The following is a 22,825-nucleotide window of genomic DNA, read 5'->3' as shown; positions in this document are numbered from 1 at the left end:
TGGAACTATTGCCCCAAGTTTTAGTAATAATTGATGGGGGTCTCGCACCAATGTCACCTTTGGCAGCTCAATCCATGGTAATCCCAAGAAATAATCTGAAATGGAGAGGAGGATTCAAAATTGCAATCATCCTGAATAATGTTCCAAATAGCTGGAAGAGGGAGACAAGACCCCTTCAGATTGAAGATTGGGAGGACAGAGTATGGGGAGGATGAGAGTTGAAAGTTCTGTATGGAGTAAAGTAACTCTCCTGCAAAAAAATCCAGTTTTGTGGTATAAGAAAGAGTACGAGGAGGAGTAGAATATGGCCAGCCCAGACTATAGATCTTGGAATTCTTAAAACAGAACCGTGATAGGGAGGACTAAAAAGAACTCCTAGAATTAACCTGCAATAACCTCAGTTAGCCGGAAATCCTAGAACCCACTACCAACTTCGCCCAAGATTCTCCAAAAACCAACTGCCCTTAAAGGAAAGACGCACTAGGCGCAATCCAAAAGCTGCATTCTCCATCCCATGACAAACAATTTGTACCTTGATGCCTATAAGACCAGGATCCCATCCCGAAAGAGAACTTCAGGGATGATTCTAACTAATACATAGCCTTTGCCCCTCTGAGACCTGCCTGGGGTATGGCTAGGAACTGAAAAGAGAACCGCGACCAATTTGTGAATGGGTACTTAATACTGCCTTTTTCATTGGCTTTGGCATTTAAAGTGATGGTCTTGGAGGATTAAGTAAGTGGTCCAGGGTCACCAGTAGCTGCGCAGCTCTCCCAGCCAAGTTGGGAGCTGTCTAGCAAACGCCCTGAGAAGATGGCGGTCTCAGAATCCTGTGCGACAGCCTGTGTAGCATAGAGGCTGTACCGCACTAGAAAGAAAAACAGTTCTGCCTGGACGAAGAAGTGAAATGTTACCAGGCTACTAAGCTTCGTTACTATAGTCTCCCAAAACTCAACAACAATCACTATTACAACTAGGAATCACTTCCACAGCAGTACTAGACAGACGGAGCACCACACAGAGGCACAAAGAAGAAGAAAATCTCCAACTTGTATAGCCTTATTGAGGAACCCCCAACAGAGACAAGGAGAAACCTGTACAGAGTAATCTCCTGCCTCTGCCAACACTGTGCTAATCTGCTCAGTTTTGACTGAAGACATATCTCAGCACTGAGCTGGAACTCCGTGCAAAACAGCCTCAAGCCAATCAGGATGGGCCCCATGCCAGCAGGACTCATAACATATGAAAGAACCAAGTAGGGAGAAAATGGTGACTGAGCCCAACTGTTGTGTCATTACAAAAGACTGCATGAAAATGGCCAACGCGTCTGCCACTCATAAAATATATACCACAGCAAATGCGGACAAAGAACAGGCTCGGGGAGGAACTGCAAGCATGCCACTGAGCTCCCGATAGCGCAAGGAAACACTCGCGCGCCTCCTGCACATGGTAAAGGCCCAGTTCCTCCTGCACCCTGGCAATTGTAAGCGCAGGGCTCACCTCCAAATGCAATAACCCCCGCGTACCGCTGCGAGAAAAGAGTAGCTGGACCGCGCTTCAACTGCACGGGAAAAAAAGCAGCGTTGTCAACGGCATGAAATTTCTCCCCCGCAGCATCTATACAGCTGGCCAACACAGGCCCGATGGTGTTCGGCGCTTCCTACAGCGCGAACACCTTTCCACTGCCTCTGCTGCCATGCCAACGCACACAAACCGCTAACAAAAATAAGTAACTCACTTCAGAGACCCAAACCAGCAGACACAATAAACAAAGTGAAAACTAAAATTCCTCTCAGCTGAACTGACAGACACAAACCGGCAGAAAACAAAGTTAAAACTAAAATTCCTCTCACCCAAACAGATAAGCACAGACCAGCTACAATAACTTTGTTCTCTCCTTTTTTTTTTTAAGTGGGAAAGAAGAAAAATTGAGAGAATCACCAATACCCCTCAATCCACTGGAGGGGAGGGTGGAGCAGTGACCTGGGGGGGCCCAGGTGTAACTCCCAAAGCCGGCACCGTTCAGCTGGACACCCCTGTCTCACTGAAGAGCACTCTCAAAAGGAGAAAATTAATTGTCCAGTCACAGCCAGAATCCAGGAGCTAGTTGAATAGCGACCATCACCTGCTGGGAGATAGAGCATACTGAAGATGCAGGAGGCATACCATCCAATAGGACCACCTGTTAATCAGTTTCTCTATCTCCACCTGCTGGTAGATGTGTGCTATCTCACTAGTCTCTGGATTCATCTGCTGCTGTTGCTAAGGAAGTTGAAATATTCTGTAACAACTTTCTCTTTCACAATGAAGCTGTGCCACTACAGTATGTTAGCTGTTCTTTAATCCCTCTTCTATAGGCAGCCAGGTGGCCTCTCATACGTGCCAGTGCCACCCTCTCATACTTCTCACCACTGTACAAGCAATGGCAGACAGTCCATAGTCTGTTATTGAGAAGGACATGGGTGAAGCCACTGCTTGACCTGGATTGGTAGCATGGAATGTTGCTACTCCTTGGGTTTTGGTCCAGTACTAGTGACCTGGATTGGCCACCATGAGAATGGGCTTCTGGGCTTGATGGATCATTGGTCTGGCCCAGTAAGGCTATTCTTATGTTCTTATGACAGCTTAGAAAAACCTACTCTGACAAAATAACTTAAACACTCGGGAGATTAGGCTTCACCTAAGTTAAACAATCCTTTTATCAAAAACGAGCCTCAGAGCTACAGGCCCGGCCAAGAACACCAGAGCCAGAGCCTCAGAACCTTAGGTTTTTTCTCCCATGGGTGGAGTTTTTTCCTGGGTAAGTGCTGGCTGTAAGAGGAGCCGATGATTATAGCAGGTCAGCTGTATAGCTGAATACAGAGGCTCTGGCATTCCTGGCAAGACCTGTAGCTCTGAGGCTCGTTTTGGATAAAAGGATTGTTTAACTTAGGTGAAGCCTACTCTCCCAAGTGTCTAAGTTATTTTGTCAGAGTAGGTTTTTGATGTAATTTATTTTGCTGACATAAAGTTACCTTGTGTGTTGTGCAAGCTTAGAAAACTATTCAGGCCTCAGCTACATAAAGTCTCCTAAAGAACTTCTCAGACTACCTTTGCATGGTATACTCAAGGAGACTCTTCACATGAACTTGGAAACACCCCTAACCATTACAGTGGCTCCCAGAAAATTGGACTTTCTCTATAAAATAATTTCTTTTCCAGATTTTGACAAACCACAGCTTCAGCACGAGTCTCTAGTGGTAGAGTCAACTTTGAAAAAATCTACTCCATCGAAAGTTTATGTCTCAGTGCCACCAGGGTGTGAAGGATGTACTATGGACAAATTTGGGCGTCACCTGTACCAAAATTCCATGATAGCAAATAGAGTTCTAAATTATAATTTCTATGTTTCCTGCTATATAAAGCACCTAACATAATAACATAGTAGATAATGGCAGATAAAGACCCGAATGGTCCATCCAGTCTGCCCAACCTGATTCAATCTAAAAATTTGTGTGTGGGGGGGGTTCTTCTTAGCTAATTCTAAGCAAGAATCCAAAGCTCTGCCTGGGGCTGTTCTTAAGTTCCAACTACTGAAGTCCTTGTCAAAGCCCATTCCAGCCCATCTACACCATCCCAGCCACTGAAGCCCTCCCCAGCCCATCCTCCACCAAATGGCCACATACATACACAGACCGTGCAAGTCTGCTCAGTACTGGCCTTAGTTCTTCAATATTTACTATTATTTTCTGATTCTAGATCCTCTGTGTTCATCTCACACCTTTCTGAACTCCACTATCTCCACCATCTCTCTTGGGAGCGCATTCCAGGTATCCACCACCCTCTCCGTAAAGAATTTCCTTACATTGCCCCTGAATCTACCACCCCTCAACCTCAAATTATGTCATCTGGTTTTACCATTTTCCTTTCTCTGGAAAAGATTTTGTTCTATGTTAATACCTTTCAAGTACTTGAACGTCTGAATCATATCTCCCCTGTCCCTCCTTTCCTCTAAGGTATACATATTCAGGGCTTCCAGTCTCTCCTCATATGTCTTTTGACACAAACCTCCTATCATTTTCGTTGTCCTCCTTTGGACCGCTTCAAGTCTTTCTGTGTCCTTCGCCAGATACGGTCTCCAAAACTGAACACATTACTCCAAGTGGGGCCTCACCAATGACCTATACAAGTGCATCAACACCTTCCTTCTTCTACTGGTTACGCCGCTCTTTATACAGCCCAGCATCCTTGTCGCACTGTTTTTTCACCTTTAGATCTTCGGACACTATCACCCCAAGGTCCCTCTCCCCATCCGTGAATATCAGCCGCTCACCTCCCAGCATATATGACTCCTTCAGATTATTAAACCCCAAATGCAAATTTGATCACATCACCAACTGCCTACCTAGACTCACACTGGCTACCTATACAAGCACAAATTCAATTCAAATTATGTATCTATTATTCAAAGCAATAAATGGCACTGCCCGCACTTACCTAAATCGCCTAAATCAGAACCTTATAACTAGACAAAGGAGAACTCAGACCCCATTTACCTACCCCCCATTCAAAGGTACTCAGCGCAAGAAGATGTATGACAACCTACAAGCGACGCAAGCAGCAAAACTTGACCACTCCATCTCCAAGTTCCTGACAACGAACGACTTCAAATCATTTCGAAGAGAAATCAAAACCCTGCTATTCAAAAAATTTATCCAGATATCTTAACTCTTCCTCTTGTCCATCCCCTCTCTTGTAAATTTCCCCCTCAAAGTCTCTACCACTCTTGTAATTTTTCTCTTCAAAGTCTCAATCATGTAAACAGCTCCCTAAATTGTAATTTTCCTAGAAATGTCCAGTTATCTTCTTTTGTAATCCGCCTAGAACTGCAAGGTACTGGCAGAATAGAAGTCACTAATGTAATGTAATGTAAATGCATTATTTTGCATTTCTTTGCATTGACTCTTAGTTGCCAAATATTAGACCATTCCTCTAACTTTTGTAGATCCTTTTGTATGTTTTCCACTCCCTCCTCGGTGTCTACTCTGTTACAAATCTTGTTAAGAAATTACCTTTTTTTGATAGCTACATTTGACCTATTAGATCACGACATTCTTCTTCAAACACTGGAGGCAATGGGAATCACAGGCAGAGTCTATAATTGGTTTGAAGGATTCCTCCGCTCAAAGAAATACAGAGTCAAAGCAAAGAAAGTACAATCAGAAACCTGGAACGACCCTTGTGGAGTCCCCCAAAGCTCTCCACTATCCCCCAACACTCTTCAACCTCTACATAGCCACACTCGGCACATGCCTAGCCAAACTAGGCATAACTTCATACAGTTACGCAGATGATATCACCATCATCCTGTCTTTCGACCAATCCGCCAACGACCTAGACATAGTCGTACAGCGGGTATAACCAAAAGTTTAAACAGATGCCTAGTCAGCACTTATACGTTTTGACTTAGACCAAGTCATAATAGGTATAAGTGCTGAAAAAGGGGCCGCTGAACTAATCACGGCTGCCATGATCAGCTCAGCGGTCCCAGCAACCTGCCCACCCCCCAACGCAACAATTGCGGCAGGAGAGATGGCTCATCTCCCCTGCCGCAATAACGACCCCCCTGAAGTGCCGCCAACTGTGGCACTTCAAGATGAGGATCACGGCAAAAGAGATGAGGCATCTCTCCAACTGTGGCAAGAGAGATGAGGCATCTCTCCTACCGTGATCCTCACCCCAAAATGCCGCAGTTCCTGGCACTTCGAATCGCTATTGCAGCAGGAGAGATAGCCAATCTCTCCTGCCGCGATCCACCCTACCCCCCACCGAAGCGATCCGGGCAGGAAGGAGCCCAACCCTCCTGCCCAGGCGACCCCCCCAACCCACGATACAATCCGGGCATGAGGGAGCCCAACCTCTCGTGCCCAGGTGACCCTCCTACCCCCCACCCCCACTAAGATACGGGCAGGAGGGATCCCAGGCACTCCTGCCCATGACGCACCCCCCCACGACCGCCTCCAAACCCCAGATCAGCCCCCCCCCCGAACCCCCAAACGGCCCCCCCAAACCCCCCAACCGACGACCCTACGACACCCCCACCCTGACACCTCCCCTTACCTAAAATAAGTTGGACTTACTGGACCCAAGCCCATCCACACGGCAGGCCCGCCATCCATCGAATGGCGGGCCTTAGGGTCTGATTATACCAGGTGCCAAAGGCCCCACCCACAGGAGGGGCCTAAGGCAACTGGGCCAATTCCGGTTGGCCCAGGTGCCTAAGGTCCCTCCTGTTGGTGAAGCCTTTGGCTCCTGTTCAATCAGACCTTAAGGCCCGCCATTTGATGGATGGCGGGTCTGCCGTGTGGACGGGCTTGGGACCTGTCCGTCCGTCCAACTTCTTTTAGGTAAAGGGGGAATGTCAGGGGTGGGGGGGTGTTGCGGGGTCAGCGGTTGGGGGAATTAGGGGGGGCGATCGGGGGTTCAGTCGTGGGGGGAGTTGTAGGCAGGAGGGCCTAAAATCCCTTCTGCCCATATCTTAGTGGGGGTGGGGGGTAAGGGGAGTCACATGGGCAGGAGGGGTTGGGCTCCCTCCTGCCCGATCTGATCGGTGGGGATCCCCCCAGCCCATGGGGCTCCCATGGGGACCCCTCCCAGGCCCACTGGACTCCCACAGGGAGGCCTACCTAATTTCAAATTCAGTCTGAGTCCGGGTCCAGCGCAGTGGTGGGAATGTCTATGCTGAGAATAGAGCTCAGCACGTCAGCTCAGCACGTAGGCACACGTAGGCACGCATCATCCGGGGGAGGGGACTCTGTGTGCCTACGTGCTGAGCTCACTGCCTATGTGTTGAGCCTACGAGCTGAGCTCCATGCTTAGCATAGACGTTCCCGCCGTGGCGCAGGACCTGGACTTTGTAGTTTTGCGGGTTTTTTCTTCTTTTTCCTCCCAGCGAAGGATTTGTGAAAGGTAAAGGCGAAAGCTTGAGATTTTTCAAAACTAGAACAATTTAATGCTGTCAGAAGTAGCACCAGCGATTTTGTGCTGATGTTTTCTGAAACGATGGGTGGAGCCAATATAAAGCAGTTTTCCCAAAAGAAGTGGTTAGGTACCGAGGGAGTGAGATGAATGCGTTGTCCACTTTGAAGCATGATGGGTGGCTTGGGTTTGTACTGAACTTGATCGCCGGGGATCCAGTTAAGGGGGGCAGGAACGATCACTGGTGTCTTCTCTCCCAATGGTTGCCTCATTCAACATCACAGCTCCTCTTCCTCGCCAACCAAACTCAACACAGTAACACCCTTCTGCAGACTGCATTAAAAAAAAGGTACGCACTTTCTGTTCACATACTTTTTTATGTGCAAATGAGGGCACACATGTTTTTAAAAGCCCTTTTGTGCATGTAAAACAGCTTTCTCTACAGTATGTGTAAATACATTTATGGTTTAAATACATTTATCTACAATAATAAAATGCTAAGCACGCATGCGCACTCTTACCGCCGTGTTCCCTGATCCCTGATCTGTAGTTCTGTGGTCGGCAAAGTGCACATGCGCGCTAAGGCGTATGAAAGGCAGTGCGGAGTGGCCAGGAGTAGGGCTTCGAGCTGCTGAGGGTCGGGCACTGCTCCCGTGAGGATCACGGCTGGCTGTACCAAACTTCGCAGGCCGCACAGCACTTCAGTAGAACGTTTCCTCTGATATACGCGATTGCGTCAGAGGGAATATACTTCCGAGAGGCAAAGTGGCCTACAAGATTCGCAAAAACCGGCCGCAATGCTCACAATGCTGCATACTGGAACAGGGATACAGGTAAGGGGTGCTGCTGGAGCAGGGAAGAGGGACAGGGGGAGCAGGGAAGAGGTGCTACTGGACCGGGGGAGCAGGGAAGAGGTGCTACTGGACCGGGGGACAGGGAAGAGGGACAGGGGGAGCAGGGAAGAAGTGCTACTGGACAGGGGGACAGGGAAGAGGGACAGGGGGAGCAGGAAAGAGGGACAGGGGAAGCAGGGAAGAGTTGCTACTGGGCCGGGGGAGCAATGAAGAGGGACAGGGGGAGCAGGGAAGAGGTGCTGCTGGACAGAGAAGTGGAGTAGGAAGGGAAATGCTGCTGGTGAGAAAAGAGGGCTTGGGCTAAAAGGGAACAGATGGGAGAAGGCGGCTGGGGGGGTTAAAAATGGGTTTGGAGCTGGGGCTGAAAATAGGGGACATGTGAGGGAAGGAGGCTTTACTAGCACCCGTTAATGTAACAGGCTTAAACACTAGTGGTTTAATATGCCAGTTTAATATCTCTGAGTTCTCTTTCATTCATTATACTTTGGAATAATATAAAAATATTTTGTTGCATGTGGTACATCAGTAAACTAGAAATGCATAGCTATCTTAGTACAGAGACTTCCCCCTCCCAAAAAAAAAAACTTTCTGAAGTAATTGCTGCTTTTTATGGGGACAGGTAATTTTTATGGGGTGCAAGTGGGGACGAAGGGGATTTCTCACGGGGACGTGTGAGGACGGAGGGTTTCCTCACGGAGATGGGTGGGGACGGAGGAGATTCTCACGGGGACGGGTGAGGACAAAGGGGATTCTTTGCGGGAATGGGTGGGGACAGAGGGGATTCTGGCGGGGATGGGTGGGGATGGATGGGATTTCTGTCTCCGCACAACTCTCTACCTTAGACTACTGCAACATCATTTATGTGGGTATACCTAAAAAAAACGTGAGAAAATTAAGAATAGTGCAAAACACGGCCGTCCGCTTAATATTCGGACTAAAGAAAAGCGATCACATTAGTCCCTACTACAAACTGCTACACTGGTTGCCAATAGAGGCATGAATTTTATTCAAGCTCTCTTGCTTTTGCTATAAACTGGTGTGGGGAATGGCCCCCACCTATCTCTTATCTCACTTCGAACTATACACCCCCACAAGGACAACCAGAAATTGCAACCTCTTTGCCTATCCAAAGATCACTGATTGCAAATACAGGACCTTTCTGGACAGAACTTTTAAGTTTCAAGCTGGTAGACAGCAAACCTGGCTAGGCAATTTCATCGATAGAGCCAGGTCGACCTACGGCGCTTTTCGGAAAGAAATTAAGACTGCTCTGTTCAATAGATTTATTTCCTAGTCAGACAACTCCCCCACTTTTTAAAAACTATTAATCAACATGTTGATACTGCATATTCTCACTAATTATATTCTGTAATCACTGACTGCTCAGTGACATCTTCCCTATTTGTACTCTGTAATTCGCTGATTGTACAGCTCTCTTCACTGTGAATCGCCTAGAAGTTGCAAGATTATGGCGGTATAGAAAAAATAAAGTTATTATTATTATTATTATACCATGTAAAGGTCGGCTGAGAAGTTCTTTAGGAAGCTCATCATAATCTAAGGCCTCCAAATATTCAGCACTGTAGGCAGAGTCAGCTTCTAGCTTGACTGGTAACTCCTTGCCCAACTGGCGAATAAATTTGGTAAACGAAAGGCTTTCAGTAGGGGGATTTAGCCCTTGGTGGAGACTTTTCCGATGTAGTATCATAAGCCTCCGTTGTAGACTCAGATAAATCTTCAGCTGAATCAGACTGCAAGTCAGAGTCATAAAAGGGCTTTGATGAAGGAGTGTGTTGAGCAGATCAATGCTAGCGCTGAGCCCGGTATCGATTCAATGATGAGGAGGATGTCTGAAGTGACACTCTTTTACGTTTGGAAGACCGTGAAGGAGAGCAATATTTCCTTTTAGAAACTCCTGAAGAGGAACGATGCTTACTGGATTTGGAGCATCAAGACGAGGAAGAAGAATGATGATGCCTTGATGACCTGGAGCAGGACCTCAATGGAGAACTGGACCTGCAATGATGTGGTCTACACTTAGACGTGGAATGTGAATATCCCTCTGGAGAGCCAGTGTCGGTACCGCAAGACCTGGTTGCCATATGCTCAGGTTGGACCAGTACCGAGGGAGTCAATGTCAATGTCGGAGTAAGGAGCTTGAACATATCACTCACTTGGAAAAACACACTGAGCATTTTGCGGAATGAAAGCACCGGTACTTTTGGCCTTTATGCTGGTACCATTGGTGCTGCATCTTGCATCGGAGAGGGTGACCTTGAAGAGGATGCACACCTTGATGTAGGAGAAGCAAGATGCAGAAGAGGTCTTTGCTTAGTCGGCATCGAGGGACTCAATGCAAGAGTGACCTGTGAGACCTGTTGGGAAACTGGCGGCTTCTTAGATGGCTTACCAGATGGAGTGATGTCTCCTGACACCGGTGTCGATGACTTTGATGTGGAAGGCTGTGACGTCTTCTCTGTTTCCATGCTGATGCCGAACATTTTTTCTTGTTGAAATCTCCAGCTCTTAATGGAACGTTTCTGCAGGGTAGAACACCGAGCACAAGAATCTACCCGGTGTTCTGGGCCAAGGCACTGCAAACACCAACTATGAGGGTCAGTGATGGAAACTGGCCTTTGGCACCTGCAGCGTTTCTTAAAACCCGATAACGGCCGGTACATCAACTGAAAAAACACCTCTGCCAAATTGAACTCAATGGCTGAGGAAAAACGAAATGGCCTCGCCAGCTGAAGCCTTCGAGGGGAAAAGAGAGGAAAGAAAATTCCCTCGCTCTCTTTTTTTTTTAAATATAAGTACTCTTAACTGAAGAGAAAAATTAGAAAAAAATTAGAAGAAAAAACATGTGAGCGGGAAGGCAAATGGCAAAACTTGAATAACGTTCAGAGACGTGACTTCTTAGCGCCGTGAAAAACTAAGAACTGAGGTACCGTGAGCCTACGTAGGTTGGGAAGGCAGTCGCGCATGCGCAGTGTGGGCAGTTCGAACTTTCTTGAGTTCTTAAAGTGGCGATGCACTTTTAAAGCTGCCATACGGGGGCTCCTTGGATGACATCACTCACATGTGAGAATATGCTGCCTGCTCATCCTGGGATAAAAAGAGGATACCTGACACCACCCTGGCTATACCCCATCCATTCCCCAACCTCGGTCCACCTACACTGGCCTGCCCCACCCCTCTTTCTCCCTATTTTCACCTCTAAACTGGCCCAACCCCCAGCAACCTCTCTCTCTCCAGCCCCACACCTGGGCCACCCCAGAGTTGGGAATGGTTCTTTGAGCATCTCCTGTCGCCACATACCTCCTTCGGCACTGCTATTTCAAAACTTTGGGCAGCTGACAGTATTAGCAAGTGATCCTGCTGCTGTCGGCCTGTCCAGGAATCTTTTGCTCTACAGCATTTCCTGTTCCCGCGTAGGCAGAATGAAGGCTTCCGAAGCAGGCCAAAGGCAGCAGGATCACTCGTTAACGATGCTGGCTTCCCGAAGTTTCAAAATTGCAGCACTAGAGGAGGTACATGGGGGCAGGGGAGACTCACAAGAGCCATCCTTGACTCCGAGTTGGGGGCTGGACTAGAGAGAATGAGTCCAAAACTCAAACATATTCCCTCCAGTCCAGGAAACTGTAGGACACCCAGACAGTCCTCTTAAAAGATGACATGTCGGGTAAATCTGACATGTTCTAGGTTACCCCAATTACTCTGAGTGCACCTGAGAGGCTAGGGCAGCAGTATTGTTGGAATGAGATTCTCTAAAACCTTATCCAAGATGCATTACTCCCTATTAATTATTTCTAGAGCGCAGCACTGTACTGAGTCACTGTCCTCCAATTTCTTAACTCACACTGAAGGATATTTTTTGGCAATATGGCCACCAACTGACAAACAATGGAGATCACAGAACTAGATTTTCTTGATTTAAAATATATGTGAACTCCTCACCTGCCATTATAGAGAACTCTAATAGCTCCCACAGTGCTTTGAAGGAAAGGGCCTTCACAAATGTTTTTTCCAGATTTAAATACCCTGTCACTGATTTACTTGAAATTTGCCCTTATTATTTTTATTTTCTCCATTTTTGATTTATTGAGGTCTGGCCAGCAAAGTGGTTTTCAAGTAATTTCCTGTTTTCCCTGAGAATCACTATCTGAGTTTTTTTCTGTTTCCTGTTTCAAAGATTTGCTGATTAAAAATTATATCACTTTGCAATAGAAAAAAAAATCAAGCCTGTGTGTTTTGGCTCCATCCTGGAAACTTCATAAAGGAAAAGCAAACTAGAAAATGCATGAGGCATATATATAGCAGGAGCCAATTTCAAGGGACCACAGAAAGAATGAGACTAGCATAAGAACATAAGAAAAAAAATCATGCTGAGACAACCCTAGATCAATATTCTGTCTCTGACAATTGCCTTTACTCAGCACATATCACTAGAAACAGGTAATGGATTTTCCAAATCTACCATGCTGTTAATTTTTTCATGGACTTTTCCTCCAGGAACTTTCCAAATCTCTTTGGAGCCCTGCTACATTAGTTGCTTTGACCACAATCTTGCTAATAGATTCAACAACTTAATTATGTGCTCTATGCACTGTACTACCAGGGTACAAATTAAAAGATAGATCTAATGGGTGAAGGTGTAGCATTACACCTTAAGAAGGGCTTTGAATAGAATAGACAAAAAAATTCTATAGGAACAAAGAAACACACCTTGGAATCCCTCTGGGAAGAAACTGGTCTAGATGATTATCTACCTTGGACAGAATGCGGACTTGGGATAACATATATTATCGAGAACTGCCGATATTGTATGATATACCTTCCTCCTAGTTTACCACCTAAGGGATCATGAAATGGGCTTTTGATAAAAAGGACAGAAAATATGAGAAATTTGAGTAATTGAATAAGGAAATTAATTTGCAGGCACATGTGAGCCAAATATTATATGAAATGATTATTAAATTTCCGGTAACCCAGTTAGCTTGAACATAAGTAGTGTTAAGAGCAGAATATGAAATTCTGAGTAACTTAGCTTTCAGAAGTTTCCAAGACAGTCTTTCTCCCTCAGCACTGTGCCAGGGATGCCTACTTCCTCTGGCCAGCTGGCCCGCTGCTTCAAAATGGCGGGCCTTCCTCTCCCCAGATGCACCGGGGGGGGGGGGGGGCTGAGGCTCTGATTGGCACATGGTGTTTAAGTCCCCTCCTATGGGTGGGGCCTTATGCGTCTATGCCAATCAGAGCCTCTGAGGCTCTGATTGGCTCAGAGGTTCTGATTGGCCTAGACGCATAAGGCCCCACCCATAGGAGGGGACTTAAACAGCCTGTGTCAATCAGAGCCTCAGCCCCCCCCGGTGCATCTGGGGGAGAGGAAGGCCCGCCATTTTGAAACAGCGGGCCAGCTGGCCAGAGGAAGTAGGCATCCCTCCAGCCAGCCATCTAAAAATAAGGCAAGGGGGAGAGAGTGAGGATAGTCGGAGGCATGGGGGGTTGTGTGGTGGCGGGAGAGCATGGGCAACTCTCCCGCTGCCAAGGGGAGTTAGGGGGTCTTGGTTGGTGGCGGGAGAGATTGGGCATCTTTCCCACTGCAGAGTTGTGTTGGTTGGGCAGGAAAGATTGGGCATCTCTCCCACTGCCAAGGGGAGTTGGAGGGGGTATTGGTTAGCAGCAGGAGACATTGGGCATCTTTCTCGCTGCCACGGAGGGGGGGGGGAGGTGTCGGTTGGCAGCGGGAGAGATTGGGCATTTATCCTGCTGTTGTTGTGGGGGGGGGATTGTTTATTCTGTGAATATGTCCATCACTATAACCAGCGATGGGCATATGCAAATTTGGAGAGTATTCGCTACTCTCCAACAACCTCATTTGCATGAGCGTTTTTTGGTGAATGTCTCACTTTTTTAAAATCACTACTATAATAGCTGCAACAGCAACCCATCAGTTTTTTATGCGGTTTTTTTGAAAATCTAGCCCAGGGTCACAAGGAGCAACATGGGGTTTGAACCCAAGGGTGCTGAGGCTGTAGCTCTAACCACTACGCCCCACTCTCTTCAGAGTGTGGCATAGTAGTTAGACTTTACATCCAAAGATTGATGTTTCAGCTGTAGTCGGTCAGATTCAAAGTGACTGGATCCTATAAAGAGTAAAATAATGCAAAAAGGAGAAAAATAAGCTCGATGAATAGTCTTTTATTAATTTAAAAAAAAACCCAAGGTGGGTATATTCAGACTTCAGAATGATTTAAAAATATGCCCTATTTAAGTGGCTATATAATTATGGTAGAACTTATAACAATTGAAAAATAATATTGTGGGACTTTCAGTGATGTCACCAACCAAGATGGAGGGTTAGAGTGTGAGCTCTGACCTCTTTTAGCGATTGCCCTCCTTCCCACTGTGGTTGTGAGTTTTGTGTGTGCGCAGAGTTGTTGCTCTGGACGTCGGGAGAAGAGTGAGGTTGGAAAATGACATCTAAAAAGAAATTCGAGAAGGGGAGACCGACTGCTAAAGGATCGGAGAAGTGTGGCCTACACCATGTGCGTGAGGCCTCCAGTGTGTCCGTGCGCGAGTCTGGGGAGAGTGCATTGGAGGAGGAATCGGAGCAGGGAGCCTCACCGCGATTGAGGTGCATGGAATCTTCGGCTGCAGTCATGAAAGTGGACTTCCAGCTATGGGCTTGTGATATCAAGAATGAGGTGGCAGCAGTGAAGGGGAGGATAAAGTATGCAGTAAAAGAAATCAAACAGGACTTTGCTGATCTTCTGGAGAGAATGGAGGATACGGAGCACCGAATCAATGAAGAAGAAGATGTGATGCAGGATCTAAGTGTGGTAGGACTGTTATGTGAAAGTGGAAGACCTAGAGAACAGGTCATGAAGAAACAATGTGCGCATTTGAGGTGTGCTGGATACGGCTGAATACTCTGATTCCTTGAGAGTAATGCAAGAGATTTTTAGTTGCCTCTTTCCATCGGAGGGGGAAGATCAGGACAATACTTATGTATTGAAGGTGGACAGGACTCTTCGAATGCTGGGGCCCAAAAAAGCTGATTACCCTAGAGACATCATTGCCTGTCTGCATAATTTTGCTGATAAAGACAAACTCGTGCAGAAAGCCAGGGACCTAGGGGCCTTTGCGTGGAAGACGCACAATGTGGAAGTGTTTCGGGACCTGTCTGCGATTACACTATAGAGAAGAAGGGAATTTTGCCCGATTGTGGCAGTCCTGAAGTAGAAAAATTTCAGGTAAACATAGAAACATAGAAATAGACGGCAGATAAGGGCCATGGCCCATCTAGTCTGCCCACCCTCCCCTACCTTCCTTTGTGAATAGAGCCCACGTGACGTACCGCTGGCTGTTCCCATTTGGGCTTCTAATCACCATTAATGGGACCCACAAAAGAGTGACCACAGTAGCGGAGGCAGGAGCGATGCTCTGGAAGGAAGGGTTGCTGAGTGCGGAGGATCATACACCGGGGAAACAAGTGGCCAAGAAACTGGAGAAATTTCGATGGAGAGCAGGTTCGTCGCATTCCCAAAGTCAGGGGCCTGGAGTCGTGATGCTAAGGAGTCTACTGCTGGCAGAGGGGATCGTCCTGATACCTGAGGAGGAGAGGAGAGTGTGGAGGAGTTTCTTTATCTGGTTGTTTTAGGTCTTATTTGGAAACTGAAGTTTTATGGACCTTTCTGTTTATGATTCTGAGTATGCTTGTGGATGGTTGAGAGGGGACTTACGTGTAGGGGGGAAGCGAAAGTTGTGTTTGAATGACATGATTGGAGGGGGAAGTGGATGGGAAAAGAGATTTGGTGGGGTCACACAAAGTCATGGAGGGGATTATGAGAATGAGGTAGAGGGTTTGGAGGTGAGGGGTGGAGTTGGGAATGGGGAGGGGGGTTGGGGATTTGGTTGCGGAGAGAGGAAAGTGGGGGGAGGGTAACAGCATGGTTCTCTGTGGGAGGTTCTGGGATTGGTGGGAGAGGGGAGAATGTACTGGGTTTGTTATCAAGAGTCATAGGGGGTGGTAAACTGAGAGTGGGAAGTTTCAGTGTCAAAGGTCTTAATATGCCCCATAAATGTCAATTGTTATTGAAAGAGTTGAAGAGATTAAGGAGTGATATCAGTTTTGTGCAAGAGACACATTTTATGAAATCTAGGGACAAATTGATACAATATATGGAGTACCCGAGTAGAGAGTGGGCTTCTAATAAGAAGGAACGAAAGAAGGCTGGGGTGGGTATTTTGTTTGCTAAACATTTAAAGATAGCTCTGGAGCAGGAATGAAAAGATGAGGGGGGTGCGTTGGGGTTATCTGGCTGGGGATGATTAATGGAGATTTGGTGACAATGGTGAATCTATATGCTCCTAATTCTATGCAGGGACAATTTTTTGATGATTTATTAGCAAAGTACTGTTAGTAAAGAAAGGTCAATAATAGTGGGAGGGGATTTTAATTTGGTTGCTGACTCTAGGTGGGATTCTACGGGGCTAGGTTGGGATCGACTCAAATCAGATAGGCAGCGCTTGAGGCATTTTGTGGAAGTTCTTAATATTGTGGACGGGTGGAGGTCGCAGCATTGGTTGAGGTAGGGTTATTCTTCCCTGGTTCATGGGGTATATACACATATTGATATGCTATATCTGGATAAGGGATGGGGAGAAGGCTTCTTGATTCCCAAATTGAAGATATTGGTGGTCCAATCATGCCTCGATATGGATGGATAAGAGCTGGGATGCCCTGAGGGTGGATGACTGCTATTGGAAACTGAATGATAGTTTACCACGGGATCCTTTACTGGTTCTTAGAAGGTGGAGCAGGTTATCCTGGACTTTTTGGATCATAATAATATCAATCAGTACTCACCGATTACGATTTGGGAGTTTGAAAGTGGTGCAGACTAAGAAATTATTTCCTATTGAAACAGCTAGAAACACAGGTCCAAAAACAATAGATTACTGGGGAAAAAAACCCCGAAACAAACCAAAAAATGGCAAAACACCACTAGACCAGAAAACCAAAAAGAAACCCAGAACACCCCACAAAGATCATCCTTAATCCCCGCTGCCACTTCTCTGTATATCCCGAGCCAGCTGAGTCCTTCCTCCACCAATCACTCGAGGTTCAATCGTAAGCAACAGACCAATGAGTTACCCTCTGGAGGATTCTTCCTGTCTCTTCTCCCCGCCTCACTCTCCCTCCCTATTGGCCGGCTATGGCAGAGGGGGAAGTTTGCCGAGTCTTTTTACAGTAATAATAGAATGCTGAGGTTGCTGCGGGTAGCTCCGGGTGCAAAATGAAGAAGTGACCGAGGAAGTGCAGTAGCAGAGGAAGGGAGCCAGGCTGCAAGATAGTAACATAGTAACATAGTAGATGACGGCAGATAAAGACCCGAATGGTCCATCCAGTCTGCCCAACCTGATTCAATTTAAATTTTTTAATTTTTTCTTCTTAGCTATTTCTGGGCAAGAATCCAAAGCTTTACCCTGTACTGTGCTTGGGTTCCAACTGCCGAAATCTCTGTTAAGACTTACTCCAGTCTCGGTAATACACCCTCCCAGCCATTGAAGCCCTCCCCAGCCCATCCTCCACCAAACGGCCATATACAGACACAAACCGTGCAAGTCTGCCCAGTACTGGCCTTAGTTCAATATTTAATCTTATTTTCAGATTCTAGACCCTTTGTGTTCATCCCACGTTTCTTTGAACTCAGTCACAGTTTTACTCTCCACCACCTCTCTCGGGAGCGCATTCCAGGCATCCACCACCTTCTCCATAAAGTAGAATTTCCTAACATTGCTCTTGAATCTATCACCCCTCAACCTCAAATTATGTCCTCTGGTTTTACCATTTTCCTTTCTCTGAAAAAGATTTTGTTCTACGTTAATACCCTTCAAGTATTTGAACGTCTGAATCATATCTCCCCTGTCTCTCCTTTCCTCTAGGGTATACATATTCAGGGCTTCCAGTCTCTCCTCATACGTCTTCTGGCGCAAGCCTCCTATCATTTTCGTCGCCCTCCTCTGGACCGCCTCAAGTCTTCTTACAGCGGTAAGGAGTAGCGCTCTAACAGGGCCAGGGAAAAGAGTTTCTGTGCTGCCCAGTTCGGGGGGAATCCGTTACTTGTCTCCTGAGGGGATCCCAGGTTCTGATTCTCCAGAGCTACTTCCTGGCTCCCCTCTGTCCTATTACACTAAGGCGAATCTGTGCCCGCAATGCAGTGCTCCACCTGTGTGTGACTTCAACTCAGATCAGAGGCTAAAGTAAAACTGGAGATCCACCATCAGCTCCAGGCCCTCCCCCCCGACCTCCCGATTCAGTGACCAACCCTCCTCCTGCCTTCAGGTATTCTAAAGCAGGAGTGGCAGTGGACTGCCAGCAAAAGGCAGCGCTGCCGCTCCTGAAGGCAGGAGGAGGATTGGTCACCGAATCGGGAGGCCAATTTTTTTCTAAAAACGTATTGATTCGAATAGATTCACTCAAAGTGAATCGGTGAATCGATTTGAATCGCGAATTGGGCAGCACTATCCCACAGACATACAGAAGAACCAATGAACCCCAAATCGCCTCCCAAAATTGGCAGGAGGGAAGCCCACTCCTGCCGCCATGAATCACCCCCGCCCCCCCCGCACTGATCTCTCCTTGCCATGCCTTGCCCCAAATGAACCCTCCCCTCCCTCACTCCCCTTCCACACGAAAATTAGCAAGAGGGATGTTCACTCCCTCCTGCCACCGGATGCTCCCTGGACATTCCCAGCCCCCCTGATCTATGCCCCACACCCTTCAAACCTCCCCCGTACCTTAAAAATAGACAACTGCAGGAGGGATGCCCAGTCCCTCCTGCTCTCCAGGCCCACCACTGCAAAATGGCAGGCCTTCCCCTTCCCGGTGTATCCTGGGATATACAGGTAGGGGCCTGAATGGCTTAGGAGGGCCCTAGGAGGGCCTTAGGAGCCCAAGCCAATCAGGGCCTTAGACTATTCCCTCTGTATCCTGGGATACAAGGGGTGGGGCCTTAGGCATCTGAGCCAATCAGGACCTTAGTCTCCCCATGCATTCCAGGATGCACTGGGAAGTGGATGGCCTGCCATTATGCAGTGGCGGGCCTGAAGAGGAGGGACTGGACATCCCTCCTGCTGTTGTCTATTTTTAAGGTACAGGGAAGGCTAGGGGGTAGTTCAAGGGGGGCTGGGGATGAGTGGCAGGAGGGAAAGGGCATCCTTCCTGCCAATTGTTTTTTAAGAAGGGATGCGAGGAAGGGCAGAGATCAGTTGAGGGGTGCATAGCAGGGCAGGGTTCATTTGCAGCAGCAGGAGGGAGTGGGCATCCCTCCTGTCGATTTTTGGGAAAGGGAAGGGGAGGGGTCAGTCCAGGGGTCCTTGGGGGGGGAGCAGTTAGTACAGGGGAGGCTCACAGTGGCAGGAGGGAGTGGACATCACTCCTGCTGATTTTTTTTACCAGAGGTCATTTGTCGAGGGATATAAGTGGGGGAGACCATCATTAGGGGATTTTCTTCTTTTCTTTTTTTTTAAATGGGACAAATATTGTGCTTGTGTAACACATGCACAACATCTGTGCCATTAAATAAAAAAGAAAAAGGACCAACAGTTGAGTGGCAGGAGGCTGCTTTGAGGCTTCCCCTGCCACTCAGCTGTTCAGGCTTCCTCTGCGTATGTGTCAGTTGCTCTCACAGCGACTGATCGGACGGGATTAGGGCAAACCTCCATGCAAATCATTCGCATGGAAACTTGTTGGAACATCAATCTCTGTTCTAAAGTCAGCCAAAAAATTGGACAACAGTGGCTCACACAGTGTTAACGACCGTGTTTTGTATATCTAGCTCTGGGTTCGGTGCTATTTAACATATTTATAAACGATCTGGACATTAGAACGACAAATGAAGTGATTAAATTTGCAGATGACACAAAACTATTCAGGGTTGTCAAAACACATGAGAACTGTGAAACTATTCAGGAAGACGGGGTACACAATGGCAGATGAAATTTAAATGTGGATAAATGCAAAGTGACGCACGTCAAGAAGAATAATCCAAAGCATAGTTACCTGATGATAGGGTCCACCTGAGGAAAAAGATTTGGGTGTCATTGTAGACACTATGCTGAAATCTTCTGCCCAGTTTGTGGCTGCAGCAAATAAAGCAAACAGGATGCTAGGAATTATTAGCCTCAGTCAGATATCATTAGTGCACAATTAACACAATTCCTAAGCTCTACACAGTACAGAATCCCTCCTACTAGAACTAACATCAAAGGCAAAATCCTATCTTAGGAAGGGCAGACAGTTGGTTCTGCTATACTTTGACATTTCAGCTGTATTTGACATAGTGGACCACTCGCTTCTAATTTTAAAACTGAACCAGTTGGGTATGCATGAAGTGGTACTTAAATGGTTTTCAGAATTCCTAGAACAGATCATATGAAGTATGGAAGAGGGGCAAGAGAGCCCAAAACTGGAAGGCCACAAGGCGCCCCACTATCTCCTTCCCTGTTTAATGTCTACTTGCAGGCCTTGGGCAACAGGATATCAATCCGGTTCCATCAGGATCACATTCTCTCTTATGCAGATGATATTTTCCTCCTTTATACAGTCCAGGACGACAATCTACGTCGCTAAAACAGAATTATTGAGAATCTGAGCAGATTTATTGATTTAGATTTACCGTATATACTCAAATATAAGCCGAGATTTTGGGGCAAAAAAAAGGCCCAAAAATGGGGGTCTCAGCTTATATTTGGGCCATCGCCTACCCATCCCCGCCCGTTCCGGCCAAATCCACCACCCCCGCCTCCCTCGCGCATTCCTCAGTGGTCTCGTGGTAGGTGAGACAGGAGGAATCCCTTCTGCCTCCTGTGCCTGCCAAAATTGGACAGCCACATCTCCCTCCCACCTCTTCCATGTACCTTTCGGGTCCCACGTAGCCATCCGGTGCATGGAGCAAGAGCGATTATCCTGCCCTCCTGTTAAGTTTGAGGCCGCTGGCTGATTCCACCTTCCCCGTGTTCCTTTCGGGTCCCACGTAATCATCCGGTGCACGGAGCAGGAGCGATCTTTTGGCTCTCCTGCCTTGCCCTGCAATAATGATTAAACAACTACAGACAATTCAGAATACAGCTCTGAGACTCGTCTATTCATTGAAAAAACATGATCACATTACTGAGGCATTCATCACCCCCCAATCAAAGAAGTAAAACAGAAAATACTATACAACGGACTACTGGCTACTCAGGCAGCGAAGATAGACAACCAAGTCTCCAACCTATTGACAACAACCCCAGACTACAAGATGTTCAGAAAGGAAATAAAAACTATACTCTTCAAGAAATCCCTTAATAAATCTTAATACCATGATAAAGCTTAACCCCCCTCTTACCATCCCCTCCCTAACCCCAGATCCTACTTTTCCCTCTCTTGGAAACCTTCTCTGATCTAACGTTGTAACCCTTCTTCCATAACTCTTTTTGTAATCCGCTTTGAACCGCTGCGCACTGTGCCAACGGCTTTATTGTCTTGTCCACTATTACCCCCCAAGTCCTTTTCTAGGGTACTTTCACCCATTACCAGCCCTCCCATCGTATAGCTGTACTTCGGATTTCTGTTTCCTAAATACAAGACTTTACATTTCTCTACATTAAACTTCATCTGCCATCTCGTCGCCCACTCTTCTAGTTTATTCAGGTCCCTTTGTAAATCCTCACAGTCCTCTTTAGTCCCAACTCCACTAAATAGTTTGGTGTCATCTGCGAATTTTATTATTTCGCACTTCGTCCCTGTTTCTAGCTCATTTATAAATACATTAAACAGCAGCGGTCCGAGAACCAACCCCTGCGGAACACCACTCGTGACCCTCCTCCAGTCAGAGTAGTGGCCCTTCACTCCTACCCTTTGCTTCCTATCCACCAACCAATTTTTGATCCATCTATGTACGTCTCCTTCCACCTCATGGTTCTTCAGTTTCCATAGTAGGCGTTTATGGGGTACCTTGTCAAAGGCTTTTTGGAAATCTAAGTATATGATGTCTATGGGGTCCCCTTTGTCCATTCGTTTGTTAATTCCTTTGAAGAAGTGCAATAAGTTCGTTTGGCACGATCTTCCCTTGCAGAAGCCATGTTGGCTTGTTTTCATCAGTTTATTCCTTTTTGATGCTCATCGATGCTGTCTTTTATTAGCGCTTCCGCCATCTTCCCCGGAACCAAAGTCAAACTTACCGGTCTGTGGTTCTCCGGGTCACCTCTCGATCCTTTTTTAAAGATGGGCATAACATTTACTTCCAATCCTCTGGGATCACGCCTGTTTTCAGGGATAGATTGCAAACCTGCTGTAGTAGTTCCGCTATTTCCTCCTTTAGTTCTTTCAATACCCTAGGGTGGATTCCATCTGGGCCCAGAGATTTGTCGGTCTTTAATTTATCTATCTGCTTATGTACGTCCTCAAGGCTTACCTCCATGGATGTTAATTTTTTCTGCTTGATCTCGTTCAAAGATTTTTTTAGGTTCCGGCACGTTGGATGCATCCTCTTTTGTAAATATTACATTACATTACAGATTTCTATTCCGCCATTACCTTTCGGTTCAAAGCAGATTACAAAAAGAGTTATGGAAGAAGGGTTAAAAAGTTAGATCAGAGATCGTTTCCAAGAGAGGGTTAAGTAGGATCAGGGGTTAGGGAGGGGATGGTAAAAGGAGGTATTCATGGTATTAAGCTTTATTCAGGGATTTCTTGAAGAGTATAGTTTTTATTTCCTTTCTGAACATCTTCTAGTCTGGGGTTGTTATCAATAAGTTGGAGATTTGGTTATCTATTTTTGCTGCTTGAGTGGCTAGTAGGCCGTCGTATAGTTTTTTCCATTTTACTTCTTTGGGGGGTATGTGAATGGGTGTGTGTTTTTCTATGCCTGGTAGAGGTAGTTTGGATGAGGCGATTGTGTAGGTAGATTGTGCTGTCTCCATTTATAGTTTTAAATAGTATACAATAGAATTTAAATTGTATTTTT

General features: G+C 46.6%; 1 protein-coding gene across 5 annotated transcripts in view; it reads right to left on the bottom strand.

Annotated features, from left to right (window-relative positions):
- Window positions 1–22,825, bottom strand: part of CDK19 (cyclin dependent kinase 19) — a 276,135-nt gene that overhangs the window by 162,676 nt on the left and 90,634 nt on the right. The window contains exon 3 of one of the 5 annotated variants that reach the window (XM_033936300.1): window positions 19,879–19,958. The exons of the other annotated variants lie outside the window; for them this stretch is intronic. Within the exon in view, the coding sequence (XP_033792191.1) occupies window positions 19,879–19,958 (80 nt within the window). The remainder of the gene's footprint in view (window positions 1–19,878; window positions 19,959–22,825) is intronic. 5 annotated transcript variants of the gene reach the window in all.

The sequence above is a fragment of the Geotrypetes seraphini genome, chromosome 3 (genome assembly GCF_902459505.1).
Source record: "Geotrypetes seraphini chromosome 3, aGeoSer1.1, whole genome shotgun sequence".
NCBI classification, from domain to species: domain Eukaryota; kingdom Metazoa; phylum Chordata; class Amphibia; order Gymnophiona; family Dermophiidae; genus Geotrypetes; species Geotrypetes seraphini.
Note: the sequence above shows the minus strand (reverse complement) of the source record. Positions and strands in the feature narration are given on the sequence as shown.